Genomic DNA, 20,833 nt, shown 5'->3' on the forward strand with positions numbered 1-20,833 from the left:
TCCCAAAATCATCCAATCATTTTATTTTGTTAATAAACTAGAGAGCTACGCCCCCTGCTCGCTTCACTTGCCAACCCCCAGGGGTTGGGTGCTAGGCACCTGCTACGAAGGGTGTTGAGGCGCTCCTACGTTAGAGAAAGCAATTCTATTTAAAGAGATGGTATACTGAAGAGTATGCAGGGCATGGGAGGAAGACGGTTTGGTGCTTAGTTATTAAAGATAGAAAACCAGTTACTTGACTATTTCACAATAACTGTCTATTTTAAATATCAATGAATAAGAAAACGTAGTAAAAAGTACAACTAAAAGAAAAAAGTAAAGCATAATTAAATAAACTAGCCGACACCCGCCGTAGCAGTGTAAGTATAGGAACGGAAAATGGTGAGAAAGGAATTCAGAAATCAAGAAGAAATAAATACTTCTTGAAAGACGCAGTGTGCATGTAGAATTTCTGGCCAAGCAGGATTACATGTTAAAGTGACAAATAAATCAGGCTTTCCGAATTTACGTACTATGGCCATGGCATCCTGATAGTTTTGTTGCATGTATCTTGGACTTCCTGGAAATGTGGACGGTAATATGATCATTTTGCCTACACGTACGTTGTTATTTTCAGCGTTTGCTTGCAGTGAGTCTGATAGTTCCACGCACAGATCTTGTTGATGTAATCTGAGATAGTTGAGAAGCGCGCCCTCTGTTTTAACATACGCATCTACGACGTACTGTTGGAATAGTTTGCCGCTGAAGTGCAAAATACTAAATGTATTCCTCATTGCTAATCTGTACGCATAAAATTGGCATTGAGTAAGCCTTATTCGCTTGGTGCTTCTTTTATCGGGAACATGTTGTAAATCTTTGAGCCAGCCAATGTAAGGGAATAAGGGAATAAAAGTGGATAAACCATAGGATCGCAATTCATATTGAGCGTGGAAATCTGTTTACAGGAGTTGCCTATGGGATAGATGCAAATGTCCCTTTTGGCAGGCGTTTCGCCATCTTCTACGATATAAATCACTGCAATGTTGGGGCACTGTATCATAAATCCTGCCTAGGGTTTTCCTTGAAAACCATTCGTACAGATGCTGTTGGTTTGGACTGAGCGATTTCATGCATGTGTTTGTATGATTTAGTGAAGGGATTAATGGTTCTGAGCATGGAATCTAGCTGGAGAAGTACATTTTCGCTGCATGCAGAGTTTGCTTTATTTTGTAAGCATACTTCAGTAGCTTGCGCTGTGTCAAAAGCAAAAAACAGTCCATATCCTGGAGAGATAGAAGTGTTAGCGTATAGTGGAGAGATTTGGTGATAAATTTGACAGTGTATTTTAAAACAGTATGGTCCATGGCCAGGAGGTTGAGTTCTCTGTGCACCCATGGAAGCAAATGCTACAGAAGAGTCGTATTCTCAAATGTGTTCACGATAATTTTTAGCTTCTACTGTTTGCTGTGTAAGAAGCTGTTGTAAAGACACAGGTGGCTCCCGCAAAGTTGGTAAAGCTACTTTACCGTTGTGGCAGCACCTAGAGTACTTGTTGGATGTATTACGCTCAGCAGGCCAGTATAGTGCATGACATGGAAGAGGATGAATAGGAATCGAGAAATGCCGTGTCGGCTGCGTGTGGGCAGGACCGGTTTTGAAGTGGAAGCAGGACAAACCAGAAGAGAAATACAGTATATAGAAGAGATAAAAAAAATGACAAACGTCTTGTCAAAAATATTATGAATTACTTTATCCTCTAACTTACATTCTATAAAAGTTACTTTTTTGCATTTCTGTTTGAGTATTGTTTGATATATTTTTCTCTTTTTCGTATACTGGACGATTCTCTTTGTTCTTGATTTTTATTATATGCAGCTCTTTGTTTCGATGTTCTGCTCTTTTTCTATCACAATCTAAAATTCAATGTCCTTGAATAGATAATTAGCTTTTTTGCCTTGACATTATAACCGACTATGCTGAAGGGCAAGTTAGCAACAATGAGAGAGCCACAGGGCAGTGAGGAGAGAGGATGTGTGCAGCAGGAGTAACGATTGGGCGAGCGGTGTGGAGGGGCGTGGTCAAGACTTAATATGGCGGGCACGATAGAAAACTTTTTTTTTTTTTTAACATAACAAAGAATTGTGAAAAAACAGGAACATAATAAGGTTGTCACCCTGGGGCTACTCTTGGAAAAGTACTTTTGGCATAAATGTCAAATGAAGTAAGAGAACCAGCATCATCATCATAATTGTTTCCATGAATTTAGCAAATCACTAAACTGACATTTCACCCTTAACTAGTTGAAACGGTAAAATATGATCCCCGTCTAATTTTGTGAATGTCTGGCTTTGCTTTTACTAGTATGTAAAAGGTTTGCAATGATGTGCACTATGACATGTTTAAAAACAAATTTCCAAAATGACAGGGTTGGCAAAGCCACTTCTAAAACTGTAGGTTTCTGTAACAAACCAAACCAATTATGGATTGATTCATGTCTTACAATGAAAAATGTGCTTCTAAATTTCTTCATTATCTTTTATCCATATTCAAAAGCACCAGCCAGTGCGTGGGCCCTTTTCTTAGAAATATTTGTTCAAAATTCATTTTATTTAACAATTTAGATTACAAAAAGGTTATAATGTATTCAGTACCTTCATTCTGACACTGATTGACTTGCTGTAGGCAGAAATAAGTGGCAGGGCCACAGCTGAGAATGACAATTGTGTTTGGGTCTGCTCCGAAGAGCACATTGTCATTCCCACCTGTGCCATTTTAACCTTTCAAATGACTTTGACCAAAAAGGAGTAATCAGCCATAAAGGAAGGTGCTTGGAAATGTAGAGAAGTAGACTGCTTCATTTGAATCTGTAACAGACAAATCTGAGGTACACATTAAAATTGCTATTTAAGAAACTGTCACAGGGTTGCCACAAATATTCATGTTAGTAAAATATGGACCAACCTATATACCACTAAACATTAAAAATTTAAACAAGTAAGTAGGGCTGCATGATAACAGAAAAAATGATTATCACGATTATTTTGCTCAAAATTTTTATCACAATTAATAATGACGATTATTCCTTTGGTAAATGAAGTCTGTGACCAAAGCAGTGTAGCCTCGGCCAGTTATTCACAGATGCTGCCCTAATCATATTAGCTGCGTTGTCCGTGGTGATGCACACAAGTCTTTCTTCCACCAAGCCCCAAGCGGACATCGCTTCTTTGAGGCCCACTGCAATAAACTCCGCTGTATGGTCTTGTGGGGAAAAACGAAGTTTGCAAAAGCTTGCTTTTCATCTTAAACTCGCTGTCAATAAAATGAACTGTCAAGCTCAAATACGGTTCCGCAGTTCTGCTTGACCATAAGTCGGTCGTGGCAGCAAAATATTCAAGGCTGAGCCTGAGAATTTCTCTTTCTATTTCTTTTCGGCATTTCGCATACAGCGAGGGCAGCGCAACATTGGAAAAATGGTTGCGTGAGGGAATGCTATATCTTTTATCAAGTGTTGCGATCATTTTGTTAAACCCCTCACTGCTCACGGTGGTTATTGGACACATATCCTTGGCTATATGGTAAGTGATCGCCTCTGTTATTTCCCGGTGTCTTTGCGAGCTAGGCAGATATGGTATTGCATTGAACAATGTCCCTGATATTGTTGTCTGTGTTATGGATGGCTGGTAATTTTTTGTTGTTGCTGTTTGTGCCTTCAGTCGTTGAAATTCTTGATAAGTGTACTTTGTGGTGGCTTTTAAGGTGGTTGATGAGGTTTGTTGTGTTACTTTGGGACGTTTGGACGGAACAGGAGCAAAGTTTGCACAAGACTCGTACCTGATCAACATCACATTCCTCGAAATCGAAATAGTTCCAGACAACTGAGTATGACCCCTTTTTAGGAACTAACGATAGCACTTCTGCACCTTCCTCACGTTGCTCCGCTATCATATGTTTATTCTGACTGACTGTTATTGCTGCTATTGACTTCTACTGCTTCAGAAAGCGCTTGCAATCTAGACGCAGTAACGTCATAGTGACGCAGTCCAATCCGTAAACTCAGCCCATAAAAAACAGTTTGGTCTTTATACTGTAAAATCGCGACGATATTTATTAACTGATCGTGGGTCATAAATATCGTTATCATGACAAAAAAAAGATTAATCGTGCAGCCCTACAAGTAAGTATCATTTGGTCCATATCTAGAAAGTCCTGTATTGTACCCAGTTATTTCTTAATAAATGGTAGGGTGATCTGCATTATCATGGATGCCCAGTTTCAGCCTTCCACTATCCTCGGAGTAAACCATTTCTTCCAGCTTTCCATCTTTAATGCACTTCTCAGTTTCATTAACTTCCTTAAGGCATTTTTCAGCTAGTTAAAATAAAGAAAGAAATTCAAAAGGATTCTCCAAGTGTTCCAACAGCACACATACACAGTTTACAGTTAGGACCATTTTACGATTTATCACACATTCAAGAGAAGCATTACAATTTTTATTACTATAAACATAATGCACAGTATAGAGGTTTTATTCATTAGTTCAAGACTCGAACACACTGACAGTGTACAAAAACCAGAAGAAGTGGACTACAAAACCGGCATACCACAAGACAGACAAAAAAATTTCTAGACATGAAAAATCAAAATCCAATAATTTATCACAAGGATCCCGCAAACAAAGAAACTTCTGCTCTAGCCATCAGTAGCAAAATGTCATGGTCACTTTTCTTACAACTCTGAAAAACATTTTCAGGCTTTTTGTCCGACATAAAGGAGTCCCACAAAAAAACTTTGATACAGCCTTGTCTGGAAAGAGTTTCTCTAGGACACCACACCAGTCTCCATTGACAAGGATTCGCTCACTTTCTTCATCAGTGTTGCTTTTAAAGCATTTATTTTTCCATCTAATTCCGTAAGGCTGTATGTCTGAAACAAAATGACGTTTTTAAATAAAGTTCGAAAAGCAAGATGAGGGTATGTTTAAAGAAGGAGAAATGTGTACACTCACCTGGGGAGGCTGTATTTTTTGTCTTTTAGGCAGCAGGCTCTAGGGATGGGAATGAAACAAGATGGAAAGCATTATTAAATGATTAGCTTTTTGCTTAAAGTTACAAGTAATATAACTAAGCTGCATGGATTTTATGAATCCTCACTAATAAAACTAACATTTTTTTTATAACCAAAATGGATGAATCCAAAGAGCTAGCCAATCCATCTCTTTTAATTCAATGCCATTTACTTATTCTGATCTTTCTTCAATACGATAATATTGAGGATTTTTCACCCCCCGACAAAATGCAAAAATCTAACACTCTGCAATAAACTCACAAACCCAGCTTTGAGCACTTCCATTACTAACTGTCCACTTTTGTCATCTCCCTTTTTCTTGCAAATATGATGGGAGAGGAGGTATTTGTGCATAGAAATCAGATAATTTATAAATCAAACCCCATCTATCAGACAATTGTCAAAACGTCTGCTATAGCAATGCATTTTTAAGTACCATTATATGCTCAAAAACAGTATTTATTTGACAAGAACCTACAAGGTGTTAAAGCTGAGTGAGGAACCCACACAATACAGATACTCGTCTATTTCAATGTACAGTATTTAGGTTTTGATGAAGAGTACAGTCAAACACTTCACCCAAGCTGAAAATAATTGCACTGTAAATGTGACTATTGTTTATGGCAGTTAATAAGACAATTATGTTGGTAACTCGTCACAGTCTGCGTTACATTTATTACTACTCGTCCTTTACAATACTACTCTAAGTGGATTAAGTGCAACAAGGAAGAAAAACATTACAGTCTTAATTTTTACATTTCTCAAAGAAAAGAATGTCTTTTTAGGAAAATAAATTTGTTCACAATCTGTATTTTTATTTGTAGTGATTAGATTTGACCAATTGGTTATTAGCTTTATATTGTGTTTAGTGGACAGGTGTGATAAGTATTTCCCTTGTTGAGAAGCAGGAATTAACATTAAAAACAAAAGTTTTGATGAATGTAAAATCTTTGCAAAAGGCTTGAAATTATATATTAAACTGTAAAGAATATCCAGTTTTTAAAAATTCCATTGGGGGGGGTTGAATAATTGTGCGGGTGGGCTACTATTCACAGTAGCAATCTAAAGCAGCAATAACCCACCTATGGTGTTTGCATGCTCTCTCACTGTAAAGAATATCCAGTTTTTAAAAATTCCATTGGGGGGGTTGAATAATTGTGCGGGTGGGCTACTATTCACAGTAGCAATCTAAAGCAGCAATAACCCACCTATGGTGTTTGCATGCTCTCTCCACACTAGAATGTGTCCAACGAGACAGTTATCTCCTCACTCTGAATGCAAGCAATTAACTGTCTCTTCATCCATTACCTAGTTAGTGACGTCATGTTAACGAAGATGACATCACTGTCTGGTACCTGGTTGAGACTAATTCAATAATACCATAGACATGCGCATTACAAGTTCTAAAATGATCCCATTACGGAATTAAATTAGGTTTGGCCACCCTATACAGGCCCAGCGGTGGGCTGGCGCTCTGCCCGGGGTTTGTTCCTGCCTTGCGCCCTGTGCTGGCTGGGATTGGCTCCAGGAGACCCCCGTGACCCTGTGTTAGGATATAGCAGGTTGGAGACTGACTGACTGACACCCTAAACAGTCATATCAAATATCTTAGCTTTTTGGAAACAGAGTCTTTACCTACATTCCATCATGATGTACCGTTGCTAGTTTACACTTGGGACCATTTTATGATTTATCACACATTCAACAGAAGTATTACAATTTTTATTACTATAATCATAATACACAGTATAGAGGTTTTTTCATCAGTTCAATACTCAAACACACTGACTGTGTACAAAAACCAGAAGAAGTGGACTACAAAACCTGGGTAACCACAAGACAGACAAAAAAATTTCTAGACATGAAAAATCAAAATCCAATAATTTATCACAAGGATCCCGAAAAACAAAACACCTTTGCTGTAGCTGTCAGTAGCAAAATGTCAACAGTCAAATTTTCTTAAAACTTTGTAAAACATTTTCAGGCTTTTTGCCCAACATGAAGGAGTTTCACAAAAAACAGTGATACGGCCTTGTCTGGAAAGGATTTCTCTAATAATACCACAGACATGTACATTACAAATTCTAAAATGATCCCATTAAGGAATTAAATTAGGTTTGGCCACCCTATACAGTCGTATCAAATTAAAATTTCAAATATCTTAGCTTTTTGGTTTTTACCTACACAGATAATATTTTGATTTTTAGTTAATTAACAATCATAGAACAGAAGTATTCAAGATATTAAATGATACATTCCATCATGACGTACCGTTGCCAGGAAATACTCAGGAGAGAGACCTTCAAGCTCTAAAACTCTGTCTTCTAGTCTTTTCAGCCTCTGATATATGTCAAGAGGAACTGGTCCACCTAAGCAATAAAACCAGCCTATTAGTAGAAAATCTAATCTCTGAATGCAAGCAAGGCAGATGTTTGATCTGAAATCAATGAAGTAAAAAAATCAGGATTCCGGTTATATCGACCACATTGCAAATAAATTTAACAAATACCATCATGGTGAAGATGTGTGGCTCCTGAAATTATGTATGCAATTTCTTGTAATTTACAATCCCAATTATTCTGTTGATTTCACTGCTTATTATTTTATAAGTAAAATAATGTGAATAAGGTATTTTTTTTCTTTATTGAGATGGGTAGGTTGAAAGAAAAAAAAAAAAAAAAAGGATCTGCTGAATTTCACACGGAGACCTGACAGCAGTTTACCACATTAAAGGCTTAAATCAATTTTCTTATCATAAACACTACTTTACAGGAGCAGAATTCAAATGATTAAAATGCAGCTTCATTTTGGAAATGAGTTTCAGAACATTACCAGCCTGGAATGTAATCAATGACTGTCTTCATTGTAAATGCAAGGTGGTTATAAATCAGGCGGTACGAGGTTTTGTGTTGTAATACATTTGTTTCCTTTGCAAAAGTCTGCTGTTGGTGCTGCTTATAAAAGTCTTAATACAACTTTTTGTTTATAGCATCTCAATTATCAAAATAAAAGATAAAACACAATAACCAGGATCAAATTATTAGTTTGTCATTCAAAGAAATAGCAGTATAGTATGCCAAATGTTTGCCGACTTACAGGGCATTATAGGCAAAGCAGTGCACTGGGGGCATCCCCTACCTACACAACCACTCAAAGGAATAAAAATGTAAATGGTCGATCCAATAAAATAAATATATGTTTAATTGTTACTTCTAACAAAACCAGAGTTTAAACATTAAAAAAACATGCTGTACAAAAAAGATGAATCAACAAGTCACAACGTACATAGATTAGCGTGTGGGCCCCGGGCAACTGCCCATGCGTGAAGACTGCCCTGCCGACTTCTTCACAACCACTAACATGCTCTGTGATCCTTGAATGAGATCCCACCATACATTATCCATATAATTAGATGAATATTTACTTAAGGTGCAGTTTAAGGCCGTGACTGTTTAGAAAAAAACTTATGGAAACCATGGCGAGAGACATTTTAAGCAACGGGTAAACAGAAGTCAAATAATGAGCAAGCGTAGATGGAAAACACAGGTACATAAATCGTAAATTATACATACAGGTCAACAAGGATACCTGAACGCAACTTTGAGTGAGTCTCCAGATTTTGAAGTCGTTCCTCAACAGCAGGATTGCCACAGTCTGCTCCAACTAAACTTGACTTCTCGCCACGTTCTTCACTCCCATTATTTCTGGTCTGTGGACCGTAACTGTTAACCACTCTTGACACTGAGGAAGAGGAGGAGGAAAAAAAAAAAAAAACTGTATTATAACTTAATTATTTTTAAAAGTTACATTTAGGTCAAATTAATGAGACTCTTCCATAAATCTTTTACGGTGAAGCCCTTTAATAGTTTTGTTTTCTTTTGACACTGCAGTAATGTATTATAATAAAAGAGGAAAGTGTATATTAGATTATGGTTTGAAGAAATTAGTCTTATAAAGGCATACAATGGTAAACTTAAGCCAATGGAGAAAACAATCCAATCTCAACACAATCCTAAAAGAAACAAATAACACAGTAATAACCAAACACTCTTACCCTTTATGTGGCTTTTATATCCTGGATAAGGAGTGAATACAGCATCAGTCCTTGCACAGCTGTTTTCTGCAGAAGGGGGTACAAAATGATGTTAAAGTTGGTACAATATATCATTTTTTTTTGTTCCGTGATCCCCATTTAATTCAGGTAGATAAATACAAGTTAAAATTCAAGAAAAAAAAAAATGCTAAAAATGTAACTCTGCAATTATAATATCTCTTTTGATGAAAGCTATTTCTGAATGAAGCTCAATTTAAAATTATAATCATGTTTTCATTAGTCCTAGAGAGGATAATGAGAAAATTATCACCTCATGGAAGACTAGCATATAATATAAAGCAGAAAACCCAGAGATACTTGAGGCAACTTTGCTTACAATATATTTCAAGGATTTTATTATAAAAACTTGGTTACTAAAAAATAATGCAAATGCCCCACATGACAAGAGGTAGTTTCTTTTCTTTGTTGTTTTTTTTTTTATATATAAATGTTAAATGCGGCACAAACATCCCTTTGACCTTTCTGCAAAGATATATTTCTCATTCATTTTTGCAAAGATTACAATTGATTCATTTTACTGTGGCATCCCAAGGACCACTCCTGCACACTGGCATCCTCACCTTGATTACAGTCAATGACATTGCAGAACTCGCGAATATTGTTTTCATTGATCTCAATCTGCTTTCTTTCAATGAAGGCGCGTATTCTTCTCTCAATCTCAAAAGAAAAACATAAGTAATCATTTAATGGTCCTTAATCTAAAAAACATGGTGCTGTAAAACATTTAAATGCATAGTTTTGAAATTTTTGAAAGGTACTTGCTAGCACTGAAAAAGCAGTTGTCACTGTAGTAAAAATGAACGTTAGTAGATGACATTAAAAAAAAAAAAAAAAAAAAAAAAAAAAAAAATGTACATTACATTCCACAAGACCTGTACGAGGGTTTCTCCTATACCATAGATAGATAGATAGATAGATAGATACTCCAGCAGCAGCATACCGACAAAAAACAATATTAAAGAGTGATAACAATGCAGGTATACAGACAGACAATAACTTTGAAAAATGTTAACGTTTACCCCCTTGGGTGGAATTGAAGAGTCGCATAGTTTGGGGGGGGGGGGGGGGGGGGGGGAGAAACGATCTCCTCAGTCTGTCAGTGGAGCAGGATGGTGACAGCAGTCTGTCGCTGAAGCTGCTCCTCTGTCTGGAGATGACACTGTTTAATGGATGCAGTGGATTCTCCATTATTGACAGGAGCCTGCTCAGTGCCTGTCACTCTGCCACGGATGTCAAACTGTCTAGCTCTGTGCCTACAATAGAGCCTGCCTTCCTCACCAGTTTGTCCAGGCGTGAGGCGTCCCTCTTCTATTATTAGTATTCTATTATTAGTTCCAAACTTTAAATAGCCATTTCAGAATTAGACATCAAAATTTGCTGTGATACAATTCTGAGACAGAGTGAACCAAAAAGTGTCTTGGCAGCTGCTCTTCAATCTTTCCAACTCATCTTTAATGGTTTATGTTCTTTGCATCACCCAAAATATTTGGCGGACTTTCAATTGCTGTTCAAACTGTGGCTTCAAACTTTAATCACTTCTGCTTCCTATTAACTCAGGATGGATCTGAGAAGGTCTGGTCTACTGAGCATTGCCTACCAACTGATTCTCCTCTTTCCAAATAAGCTAAAAACAAAGTCTGCTAGCTCCTACTATCAGGCAGTGAAATAGGCCTACCCAGATTAGTTTAAAGAGGCACTGCTTCAGAAGTCATTTTGGAACCAATTAGGAATTCTGCAATCTGCTCTACACCAAGATGTTAAAATGTTAACTTACACTCTACTTTATAAAAAGTTTGGTCTCCACTGCATATTAATTTTTTTTTACTTTTGTCCTAATCTTTAACATACTTTATGCATATACCCATTTTTGTAGGTCACAAACAGTAATGAATCTGCTCAATAAGAACATATAACCCACATAAATAATTAACTTTGGCTGAAACATATTTAAAAATACAGAATATACCCATCAATAACTAAAACTTAAAACTCTTTGCTGATCATAAACTTGGCAAATCTGTAGGTACATATTAAAACTGTACTAATCAATAAACAAAATCTCACATATTTCATAAAAGGAAGGCATTAAGAAAGGTTGATTTTTAAATACTTTTCATTGACTGAGAACAGAAATACAATTACTTCAGATTTTCCAGCCTTGATCTGAACTATGTTGCTGTTAACTTGGACATTGGTGTCTGCTTGCTCAGTACTTGACGTTTCCTGTGGCTTTGGAAGTTGTTGTTGGTCATTATCAGTGTTTAACTCTATTTTGGCATCACACACACTGTCAGTTTCAGGTTTAATTTCCTGGGGAATCTCATCTTGCAGTTTTCTGAGCTTTTCTGTGAGATTCTAAAAGAAAAGAAAAAAAAAAAACTGTCAAAATAAATGGGAGACGTACCTTGACCATTTCCTAGTTAAATCATTCTAAGGAGATTTACACATACATATCAACTTCAAAACTAATAGATCATTAACAAGCAAAGAAGAGGAAGTTTCTAATTCTGTCTCTCCGCGTCACACCCACTGCAAATCTTAGCATCTTTAACTCTGCCACCTCCAGCTCTGTCTCCTGTTTTCCAGTCAGTGCCACCGTCTCCAGCCCATATAACATAGCTGGTCTCACTACCGTCCTGTAGATCTTCCCTTTCATTCTTGCTGAAACCCGTCTGTCACAAATCACTCCTGACACTCTTCTCCACCCATTCCATCCTGCCTGCACTCTCTTTTTCACCTCTCTTCCACACTCCCCGTTACTCTGTACTGTTGATCCCAAGTATTTAAACTCCTCCACCTTCGCCAATTCTACTCCCTCCATCCTCACCATTCCTCTAACCTCCCTCTCATTCACACACGTATTCTGTCTTGTTCTTACTGACCTTCATTCCTCTCCTCTCTAGAACATATCTGCACCTCTCCAGGGTCTCCTCAACCTGCTCCCTACTCTCACTACAGATCACAATGTCATCAGCAAACATCATAGTCCTCGGGGACTCCTGTCTAATCTCGTCTGTCAACCTGTCCATCACCACTGTAAATAAGAACAAAAAGAACTACTGCATGAAATTCAATCCACATTTTAAGCCACACGTTTTTTTTTTTTTTTTTTTAAATTGACTCCATTTCAATCACTCCTTCACTTACGTTACCTGTAAACTGAGGATGTGCTCCTCAACTGCTCCAAGAACATCTGATGGCAGGGGCTGGGATGCTAGCTGAGTGGGAAGTTTGCTTGGATCGGCCTCAACTTTCAATGCCTCTTTTGGCAAATTAAGCTTAAAAAAAATAAAGAAAGATGAGGACCACTACATATATTTTGCGACTCAGGTCATATTAACCTCCTTAGCGTTCCATTTTATTCCAAAAAAAACAAAACATGTAAAGCGTTGCATTTTTTTTTTTGGCATGAAAAATTACATTTTTATTAAATCTCAAAAGTATAATAATGATACAAATACTAACAGTAATGGTAAATACAACTAATATGAAATGAACAATAATAAAAATAATAATAACAGCAATAATAATACTACTAATGATGCCACTACATAATCTCAAAATGAGTCCTTTGTGTGGTAAATCTTAAAGCATGGTGAAAGACACAATCCAACATCACAGTCTAGACAATAATAGCGTGTTAAATCTGGAAAGAAAATCCGAAAATTATCAGTTTCTGAGTAGCACACTGCACAGGTATGAGTTACATTCTGTTTTGTTTCTGTTAGAGGTATTTAATCAATAAACGGTCGACCAATAAGACACGATGTCCTGGGTTGACCGCGTCTCTTTAGCGGTAGTGCGGAGTGTGGATGTATGGCAATGATTTGTTCTACAAGCTGGCATGTAAAGTTTGCATTAGAGACAGTTTGGCCAGCTTTTTGTTTGCTTAACATGAATGCATTCCAAATGTACTGTTCCCCCAGATGACGAAACATCTTTTTGTAATATTTCTTTTGTCACCTCCGCATAACGGGATAGAAAGTCAATTCTTGATCATATCGTGCGATTGTAGTCGACCACAGCACAAGACTTCGTAACTTGCTTGTAGTTTTTTGCCTGTACAGAGGCTATAGCTGCATTATGTACAGTGCTAAGAAGACAAAAATCTTTCTTGTCCTTCCATTTCAGTGCACACAGTTTACCCTTTTGCCAAGCTACTAGCACACCTCGCTGTAATTTAGCTCTGCCAAAGTCTTCAGGCATGCCACGACGGTTAGGATGTATGGTTCAATATGCATCACTCTTTCTTTGCAGCATGATATCAAATAGCTCTGGCAAAGTATAAAAATTGTCCATGGCTACACAGTAATCTTGATCTAGCACAGCAACTATCAAAGTTGGCACTGATGATACAGCAACGCCGTATTTCAGATCAAACATTATCCCTTTCCCTGTGTACAGAACCGAACTCCAAACGTATCCCGTTTTAGATTCACAAAGCTCGTAAAGCTTTATGCCAAATCTTGCTCTTTTTGACACGATGTACTGTATCCATGACAGTCTGTCCTTATCAGCCATGAGACTTTCATCGATACAGACATCGTGGTCCGGAATATAAATGCTCCGAAATTTTACTACAATCACCAGGTATATCTCCCAAATTTTCTTCACTTTGGGTGCTGAGTGGGTATTCTCATCAAAGTCTTCACTGTTGGTAAAGTGCAGATATTTTACGAATAGTGAAAATCTACACTCAGACGTACCGTATATACTCGCGTTTAAGTTCTCCTGCGGATAAGTCGGGACTTGATTTTACCGTATAATTTTTGGTATTTTGTAATGTCGGTCATATAAGTCGAATGCGGAAAACCCACGCTATTGGTCCAAGAGATTACGATATGCTAACGCATACCTGAGAGAGTAAGCACGGAGCACACAGCCTTTTTTTCCTATGTGGGCGAGGCAATGCGCTGTATCAGCGTGTGCTCCTAACCTCTCTCTCTATTGTGCCTACATGGCCACACGGTAATACCCGAACTATTCCGAAGCAACGTTTGCACTGATTTGTTTTTTTTTGTATGTCACACCCTCAAGTACCTTTATCATAAGAGCATCCCTTATCTACGATGGAGCGTTCAATCAGAAGAAAATATGAAGCTGGTTTTAAATTAAACATTGTTGAAGTAGCAAAAGAAATTACGAACTACACTACTGCAATAAAATTCGATGCGTCTTAGAAACTGATGTGAGATTGGAGGAGGGAGGCAAGAAGATGTAAAAAAATTAATAAATAAAAAAATGCAAGTGTCGTATTTTTGAACGGGCGTATAAGTCAGGATCTGATTTTAGGACGGATTTTTCAGGTTTCAAGACCCGACTTATACACGAGTATATACGGTAATTTCTCCAAATAGTGACAGCACTTTTAAAGCACAAATGATTTTCAGTTCTAACGCTTAAGCAAGACGCATCTATACAGTTGCCTGAGTTCATACCTTTTTGTTTCATTATAGCTTATTTATTTATTTATTCCTTAAACAGCTGCTAATTAACAGATATGGTGAAAAGGCATGGTAGGCAACCCTTCTGAAAATGAATTACATTCATTTTCATTCATACTAAGTGTCTAGGTTACGAAAAAAAATAAACGTTTACATATAAATGAGGAAAAGAAAAAAAAGGCTGGGGACTAATCACTACTAATCCATTCCAGGTTTCTAAACAGTCAGTTCAGCACAGAGAAGAGCCAGTGCTTAGGCCACTGTGGGCACAAGGCAGGCACCGGTCCATCACATGGTGCACACACACTCACTTGTGGCCAGTTTAGTGTTGACAGTTAACCCAGGGAGGACTTGGGAGTAGGACTTGGGAGTAAACCTTGGGTAAACTGAGGAAACCCCATGAATACAAAGCATACCCACTTTCTAGAGCAGTGAGGCGGCAGCAGCAGAACTAACTGCTGAATCACTTTTCAATTAAGGTTAGAAAAAAATGGCAAAAATCCATCTACCATTTCGAGAAAGTTAAAAATATACACATACATTTGGAAAAAAAAAGCTTGTGTGCTAAAATATTAAAAGCCAATTGACGGATAATTAAAAGTAATTTGGCAGCTCTTAAAAATTTTCATTCATTTTAATGTATGAAAAGTTCCTTTTAAAATCACTCACTAATACCTAACCCCCTTTTTTTAAAAACACATCGCGATTCTCATCATGTTTGATGGTTTGTTCCGGTAAAATGCAAAGACAGCCTGGTGAAGTACAATCAAATCCGACTGCTATTTCAGAAATTGCAATTAAATACCTTTTGTATGGAATGTATTTGATAAAGATCACAGCAAACTAACAAGAATACAAATATAAAGCGATTGTTTGCGATGTCTCAAGTAATCAGCGTAAAGTCAGACAATGCGCAAGAACAATTTTCAAAAAAAGGGGCGCCCTAGAATGCTTTTTTTGTTCGGACTGTTAACACACTACTTTACCTTATTTGATCGACCATTTCAAGACTTAACGGACCAAGCTGCACTTTCCCAACAAAGTCTATATTGATTAACAAGAAAATATACGACTCTTAACAAGTTATAAATAAATAAACCTCTGTACATTTGTAAACTAAAAATAATCCATCCATTCATCCATTATAATAATAAATATAAATGTTAGGTACAGAAGTCCACAACAGTTTTGCTTTACTATAACAAATGCCCAGAGACGATATTGATATACCACTCTATGCAAATCTCACGCAGGACTAAAAGTAACTCGCTTACGGCAGCAGAGTTTGAGGGACTACGATTATATCCACCAACCTTCGACTGAAAATTTGTGAGAGATGTAAGGATTGCACACAGGGACTCCCTGAACACAACGCCACTGTCATTCTCGCAATTCACAACCACCTCTTCGCTCTCTTGCACCTCCATTTCACACTGTAAAGATGCCCATTTGCGGGATCACCGCGACGCATCTAAAACGCGTCCCGTTTTCTTATTGGCCATTTGCACATAAGGCGGGCGAAACCAATGGAGGTGTGTGGTGATTGGATACACACCGGAAGCTGGCGTGACGTAGATAAACAACACTGCAATTTCTTGCTATCCAGCGTAATATCATTTTAATTAAACAAGTTGAATATTCTCGCGAATGCGCTCCATTAACCATCTTTGTATCTTTGCTGAGTGAGTCCGTTTCAACATTACCCTAACTGCAATGTCAGTAGGCTAATGTATTTGTCGTCGCAACATTTGAAACCAAATAAGAGACCGAGTGGCCGGCTGATTACAGTTCACAACTTTTGCGCAGATTTTTCACCTGCCCTGAAACATTAATATGTTTAAGTTCACACTTCTTAAAATTAGCGCCTTGCAACAATAAGGTTTATAACGGCACCCGATCGGAGATGGTTCCACCTTGCGTCCAGTGCACCTGGGAGAAGAAAGTGATTCCAATGATACTGAATTGGATAAAATGGAAAAGGATAGAAACAGCGGCCTTAAACGGTGATTGATTCTCGAGTGCAGATTGTTCAATTTTCAAGTGTATTTATCATCATTCCATTCAAATACAGAGTACAGGTTGAGACGAATTTGCGTGTTTTCAGGATTACAGTGCAAATATACAACCATGTAGTGCAACAAGACCATGTACACCATTTGGTGCAAATAGACAAGAGGGCGTGCAGTACATTGACACGGCAAGGACTAAGTACAGCAGATCAGTTATAAACATCTTAACAATAAAAACATTATTTTGTTAAAAAATGCAATAGAAGCAGATAAAAATTTACATCTGGAAGGTAGTAATTTTACCACTCATCAAGTCCAATGTATACATATGATTTAGGCAGTTTTTAAAGATGTGAAGGGTGTAAAGTTCACAATTCACTGTTCAACAGTGAGTAGGTGGGTTTTTTTAAGGCATTGAGGAGTTGGACAGTGGGAGGAAGAAGCTGTTGCACAGTCTGGATGATCTGGCTTGGATGCTGCAATGTCATCTGCTAGATGGCACAAGCTGAAAGAGCCCTTATGCAGGGTGTGAGGGGGTCAGCCACAATGCCGGATGCTATAGGTGTCTTGTGTGGAGGGGAGAGACAAACTAATGATGTCCTCAGCTGTCTTAACAATCCTCTGTAGTAATGTGCGGTCTGCAGCGCTACAGTTCCCATACCACATCCGTGACGGAGCTAGACAGCACACTTTCTGTAACACCTCTGTAAAACATGGTGAAGATGGAGTGGGGATCTCAGTCCTCACAGGAAGTAAAGACATTGTGCTTTCTTGGCAAAAGATGAGCAGTTGAGGCTCTAGGTGAGGTCTTCAGTGATATGAACGCAGAGGAACGGTGGAGCCATTTATGTGGAGTGGACTTTGAATTGGACGTGACTTTCTAAAATTAACAACCATCTGTTTTGTTTTGGCGACGTTGAGAGACATTTTGTAGTCAGCGCACCAGGCTGTCAGATGTTTCACCTCTTCTCTGTATGCTGACTCATCATTGTTACTGAAGAGGCCTACCACAGTTATGTCATCAGCAAATATGAAGATGTGATTGGAGCTAATCTGGCTATGTATTTTGTTTTCATAGCCACCCACATCAAGAAAGGTGTTTTGTAAAATAAATTTATCTAGAGATATACAGTCCTATACACAGTGCCCTCAATAATGTTTGAAACGAACACACATTTATTCTTGGTTTACTCTTCTACAGATTAGCATTCCAAATAAAACAATTCAAATGTGATTTACGTGCACATTGCAGACTTATGCTTAAAGGTATTTGCATACAGTTCGTTCACAACATGTAGAAATGACCATACTTTTTCTACATGGTCCTCTCATTTCAGAGCACCAAAATGTTTGGCACACAGCAATGGCAGGTCTATTAAAGCCTTCATATTTAATACTCTGTCGTATATCCCTTGCATGCAATGACTGCTTGAAGTCTGTGATTCATAGACACGACCCGCTTCTGAGAATCTTCTGTGGTGATGCTCTGCCAAGCCTCCACTGCAGCCACGTCTAGCTTCTGTTTGTTTTGGGGGCTTTTCTCCTTAAGTTTTCTCATCTTGCAGTGTGGCCTCTGTATTTCTGTTTATGAAGTCTTCTGCAAACAGTCATCTCTGATACACACACACATCTGCCTCCTGAAGACTTTTTATTGGATAGACATTTGGGGCTTTTTCTTTACCAAAGTGAGGATTTGTCTGTCATCATCAGTGGAGGTCTTCCTTGGCCTACCAGTCCCTTTGTGATTACTGAGCTCACCTGTGTGTTCTTTCTTCTTAATGATATTCCAGACAGTTGATTTAGGTCATCCTAAAGTTTTACCAATGTTTCTAATGATTTCATTCTTGTTTTTCAGCCTAATAATGGCATCCTTGACTTTCATTGGCATAGCTCTTATCTTTATATTGAACGATGACAAGTAGAGACTCCAAAGGTAGTCTATAGGTAGAAGCAATTCTAGGTATCTTATATCTGCACTAATGAAGCAATGAAACACCCAGCATAATCATCAACACCTGTAATGCCAATTGTCCCAAACATCATGGTGCCTTGAATTAGAGGGGCCATATAGAAAAACTGTTGCCATTTATACATGTTGTGACCAAAATGTTAGAAAATACCCTTAAATGAAAATTTGCAATGAAAGAAAAGCCTGCAACTAAACATAAGCAAAACTATGTTACTGGTTATTGACTTTTGCTGCACCAAAAAGCCTGTGTGTTCGGTGACTAATCAGAGAGTGGATGTAGAGGTGGTCCACATAAATCACAGGTTGGACTGGTGGCATTGACAAGGAAAACATGTGGGATCAGTGAATATTTATTATTAGAACATTAGAACACTCTAGACGAGAACAGGCCATTCAGCCCAACAAAGCTCGCCAGTCCTATCCACTATTTTCTTCCAAAAAAACATCAAGTCAAATTTTGAAAGTCCCCAACGTCTTACTGTCTACCACACTACTTGGTAGCTTATTCCAAGTGTCTATTGTTCTTTGTGTAAAGAAAAACTTCCTAATGTTTGTGCGAAATTTACCCTTAACAAATTTCCAGCTGTGTCCCCGTGTTCTTGATGAGCTCATTTTAAAGTCACCGTCTCGATCCACTGGACTAATTCCCTTCATCATTTTAAACCCTTCAGTCAGGTCACCTCTTAATCTTCTTTTGCTTAAACTGTATAGGCTCAGCTCTTTTAATCTTTCCTCATAATTCAACCCCTGTAGCCTTGGAATCAGCCTAGTCAATCTTCTCTGGACCTTTTCTAGTGCTGCTATGTCCTTTTTGTAGCCTGGGGACCAAAACTGCACACAGGACTCCAGATGAGGCCTCACCAGTGTGTTATAAAGGTTGAGCAGAACCTCCTTGGACTTGTACTCCACACATCGTGCTATATAACCTGACATTCTGTTAGCCTTCTTAATGGCTTCTGAACACTGTCTGGAAGTCGATAGTTTAGAGTCCACTACGACTCCTAAATCCTTCTCATAAGGTGTATTCTCGATTTTCCGACCGCCCATTGTGTATTCAAACCTAACATTTTTACTTCCTATGTGTAATACTTTACATTTACTGACATTAAATTTCATCTTCCACAAATTAACTGGTAATCAATTTTTCTGAGGCTCCACCAGGTAGATTTACTTTTCAAAAATCAGGAAATAGTGGTGTAGAAAATGTGATTGGAATAATTTATTGCTTTGAAATGCATATCACTTCCAAAAATGTTTTGAGGTGCTCATAGTAGATAATTAAACATAATCAGGTACACTTGTAGCATTAATTTAATTTACAGTCCACCTGGGCCATGTTCATTATTCATGATTGAAATGTGCAGCCTTCATAGCCCACACTACTGATTATTAACATGATCATGTTGTATTGATGGATGATTTTAACATTCACATAGATGTCAAAACAGACATCTTTATCAAGAATTTTACATACCTATTAAATTTAGTAAGGTTAAGCAAACATTTAAAGATCCAACTCACTATCACAGTCAAGCTTTAGGGTTATTAATCACTGATGATTTTGAAATTCAAAATGTGTACAGTGGTGTGAAAAACTATTTGCCCCCTTCCTGATTTCTTATTCTTTTGCATGTTTGTCACACAAAATGTTTCTGATCATCAAACACATTTAACCATTAGTCAAATATAACACAAGTAAACACAAAATGCAGTTTGTAAATGGTGGTTTTTATTATTTAGGGAGAAAAAAAAATCCAAACCTACATGGCCCTGTGTGAAAAAGTAATTGCCCCCTGAACCTAATAACTGGTTGGGCCACCCTTAGCAGCAATAACTGCAATCAAGCGTTTGCGATAACTTGCAATGAGTCTTTTACAGCGCTCTGGAGGAATTTTGGCCCACTCATCTTTGCAAAATTGTTGTAATTCAGCTTTATTTGAGGGTTTTCTAGCATGAACCGCCTTTTTAAGGTCATGCCATAGCATCTCAATTGGATTCAGGTCAGGACTTTGACTAGGCCACTCCAAAGTCTTCATTTTGTTTTTCTTCAGCCATTCAGAGGTGGATTTGCTGGTGTGTTTTGGGTCATTGTCCTGTTGCAGCACCCAAGATCGCTTCAGCTTGAGTTGACGAACAGATGGCCGGACATTCTCCTTCAGGATTTTTTGGTAGACAGTAGAATTCATGGTTCCATCTATCACAGCAAGCCTTCCAGGTCCTGAAGCAGCAAAACAACCCCAGACCATCACACTAC

General features: G+C 37.9%; 1 protein-coding gene across 1 annotated transcript; it reads right to left on the reverse strand.

The window, feature by feature from the left end:
• Nucleotides 1-4,491: 4,491 nt before the first annotated feature.
• On the reverse strand, nt 4,492-16,080 carry mbip (MAP3K12 binding inhibitory protein 1). The gene is made up of 9 exons (XM_028821817.2): nt 15,915-16,080; nt 12,310-12,435; nt 11,300-11,512; nt 9,718-9,814; nt 9,098-9,163; nt 8,632-8,784; nt 7,315-7,412; nt 4,985-5,023; nt 4,492-4,902 (listed from the first exon to the last, which is right to left on the reverse strand). The coding sequence occupies exons 1-9, from the start codon at nt 16,026-16,028 to the stop codon at nt 4,798-4,800; spliced, it is 1,011 nt and encodes a 336-aa protein (XP_028677650.1). The 5' UTR covers nt 16,029-16,080; the 3' UTR covers nt 4,492-4,797.
• Nucleotides 16,081-20,833: the final 4,753 nt, after the last annotated feature.

The sequence above is a fragment of the Erpetoichthys calabaricus genome, chromosome 16 (genome assembly GCF_900747795.2).
Source record: "Erpetoichthys calabaricus chromosome 16, fErpCal1.3, whole genome shotgun sequence".
In the NCBI taxonomy this organism is placed as follows: domain Eukaryota; kingdom Metazoa; phylum Chordata; class Cladistia; order Polypteriformes; family Polypteridae; genus Erpetoichthys; species Erpetoichthys calabaricus.

Excerpts from the sequence above, each read along its gene's own strand:
- mbip (XM_028821817.2), bottom strand. The coding sequence starts at position 16,028 with ATGGAGGTGCAAGAGAGCGAAGAGGTGGTTGTGAATTGCGAGAATGAC. Across the intron at positions 9,164-9,717 it reads TGTCATTGACTGTAATCAAG|AAAACAGCTGTGCAAGGACT; the intron begins GTGAGGATGCCA and ends CCCCTTCTGCAG. Across the intron at positions 4,903-4,984 it reads AAAAAATACAGCCTCCCCAG|ACATACAGCCTTACGGAATT; the intron begins GTGAGTGTACAC and ends ATTTTGTTTCAG.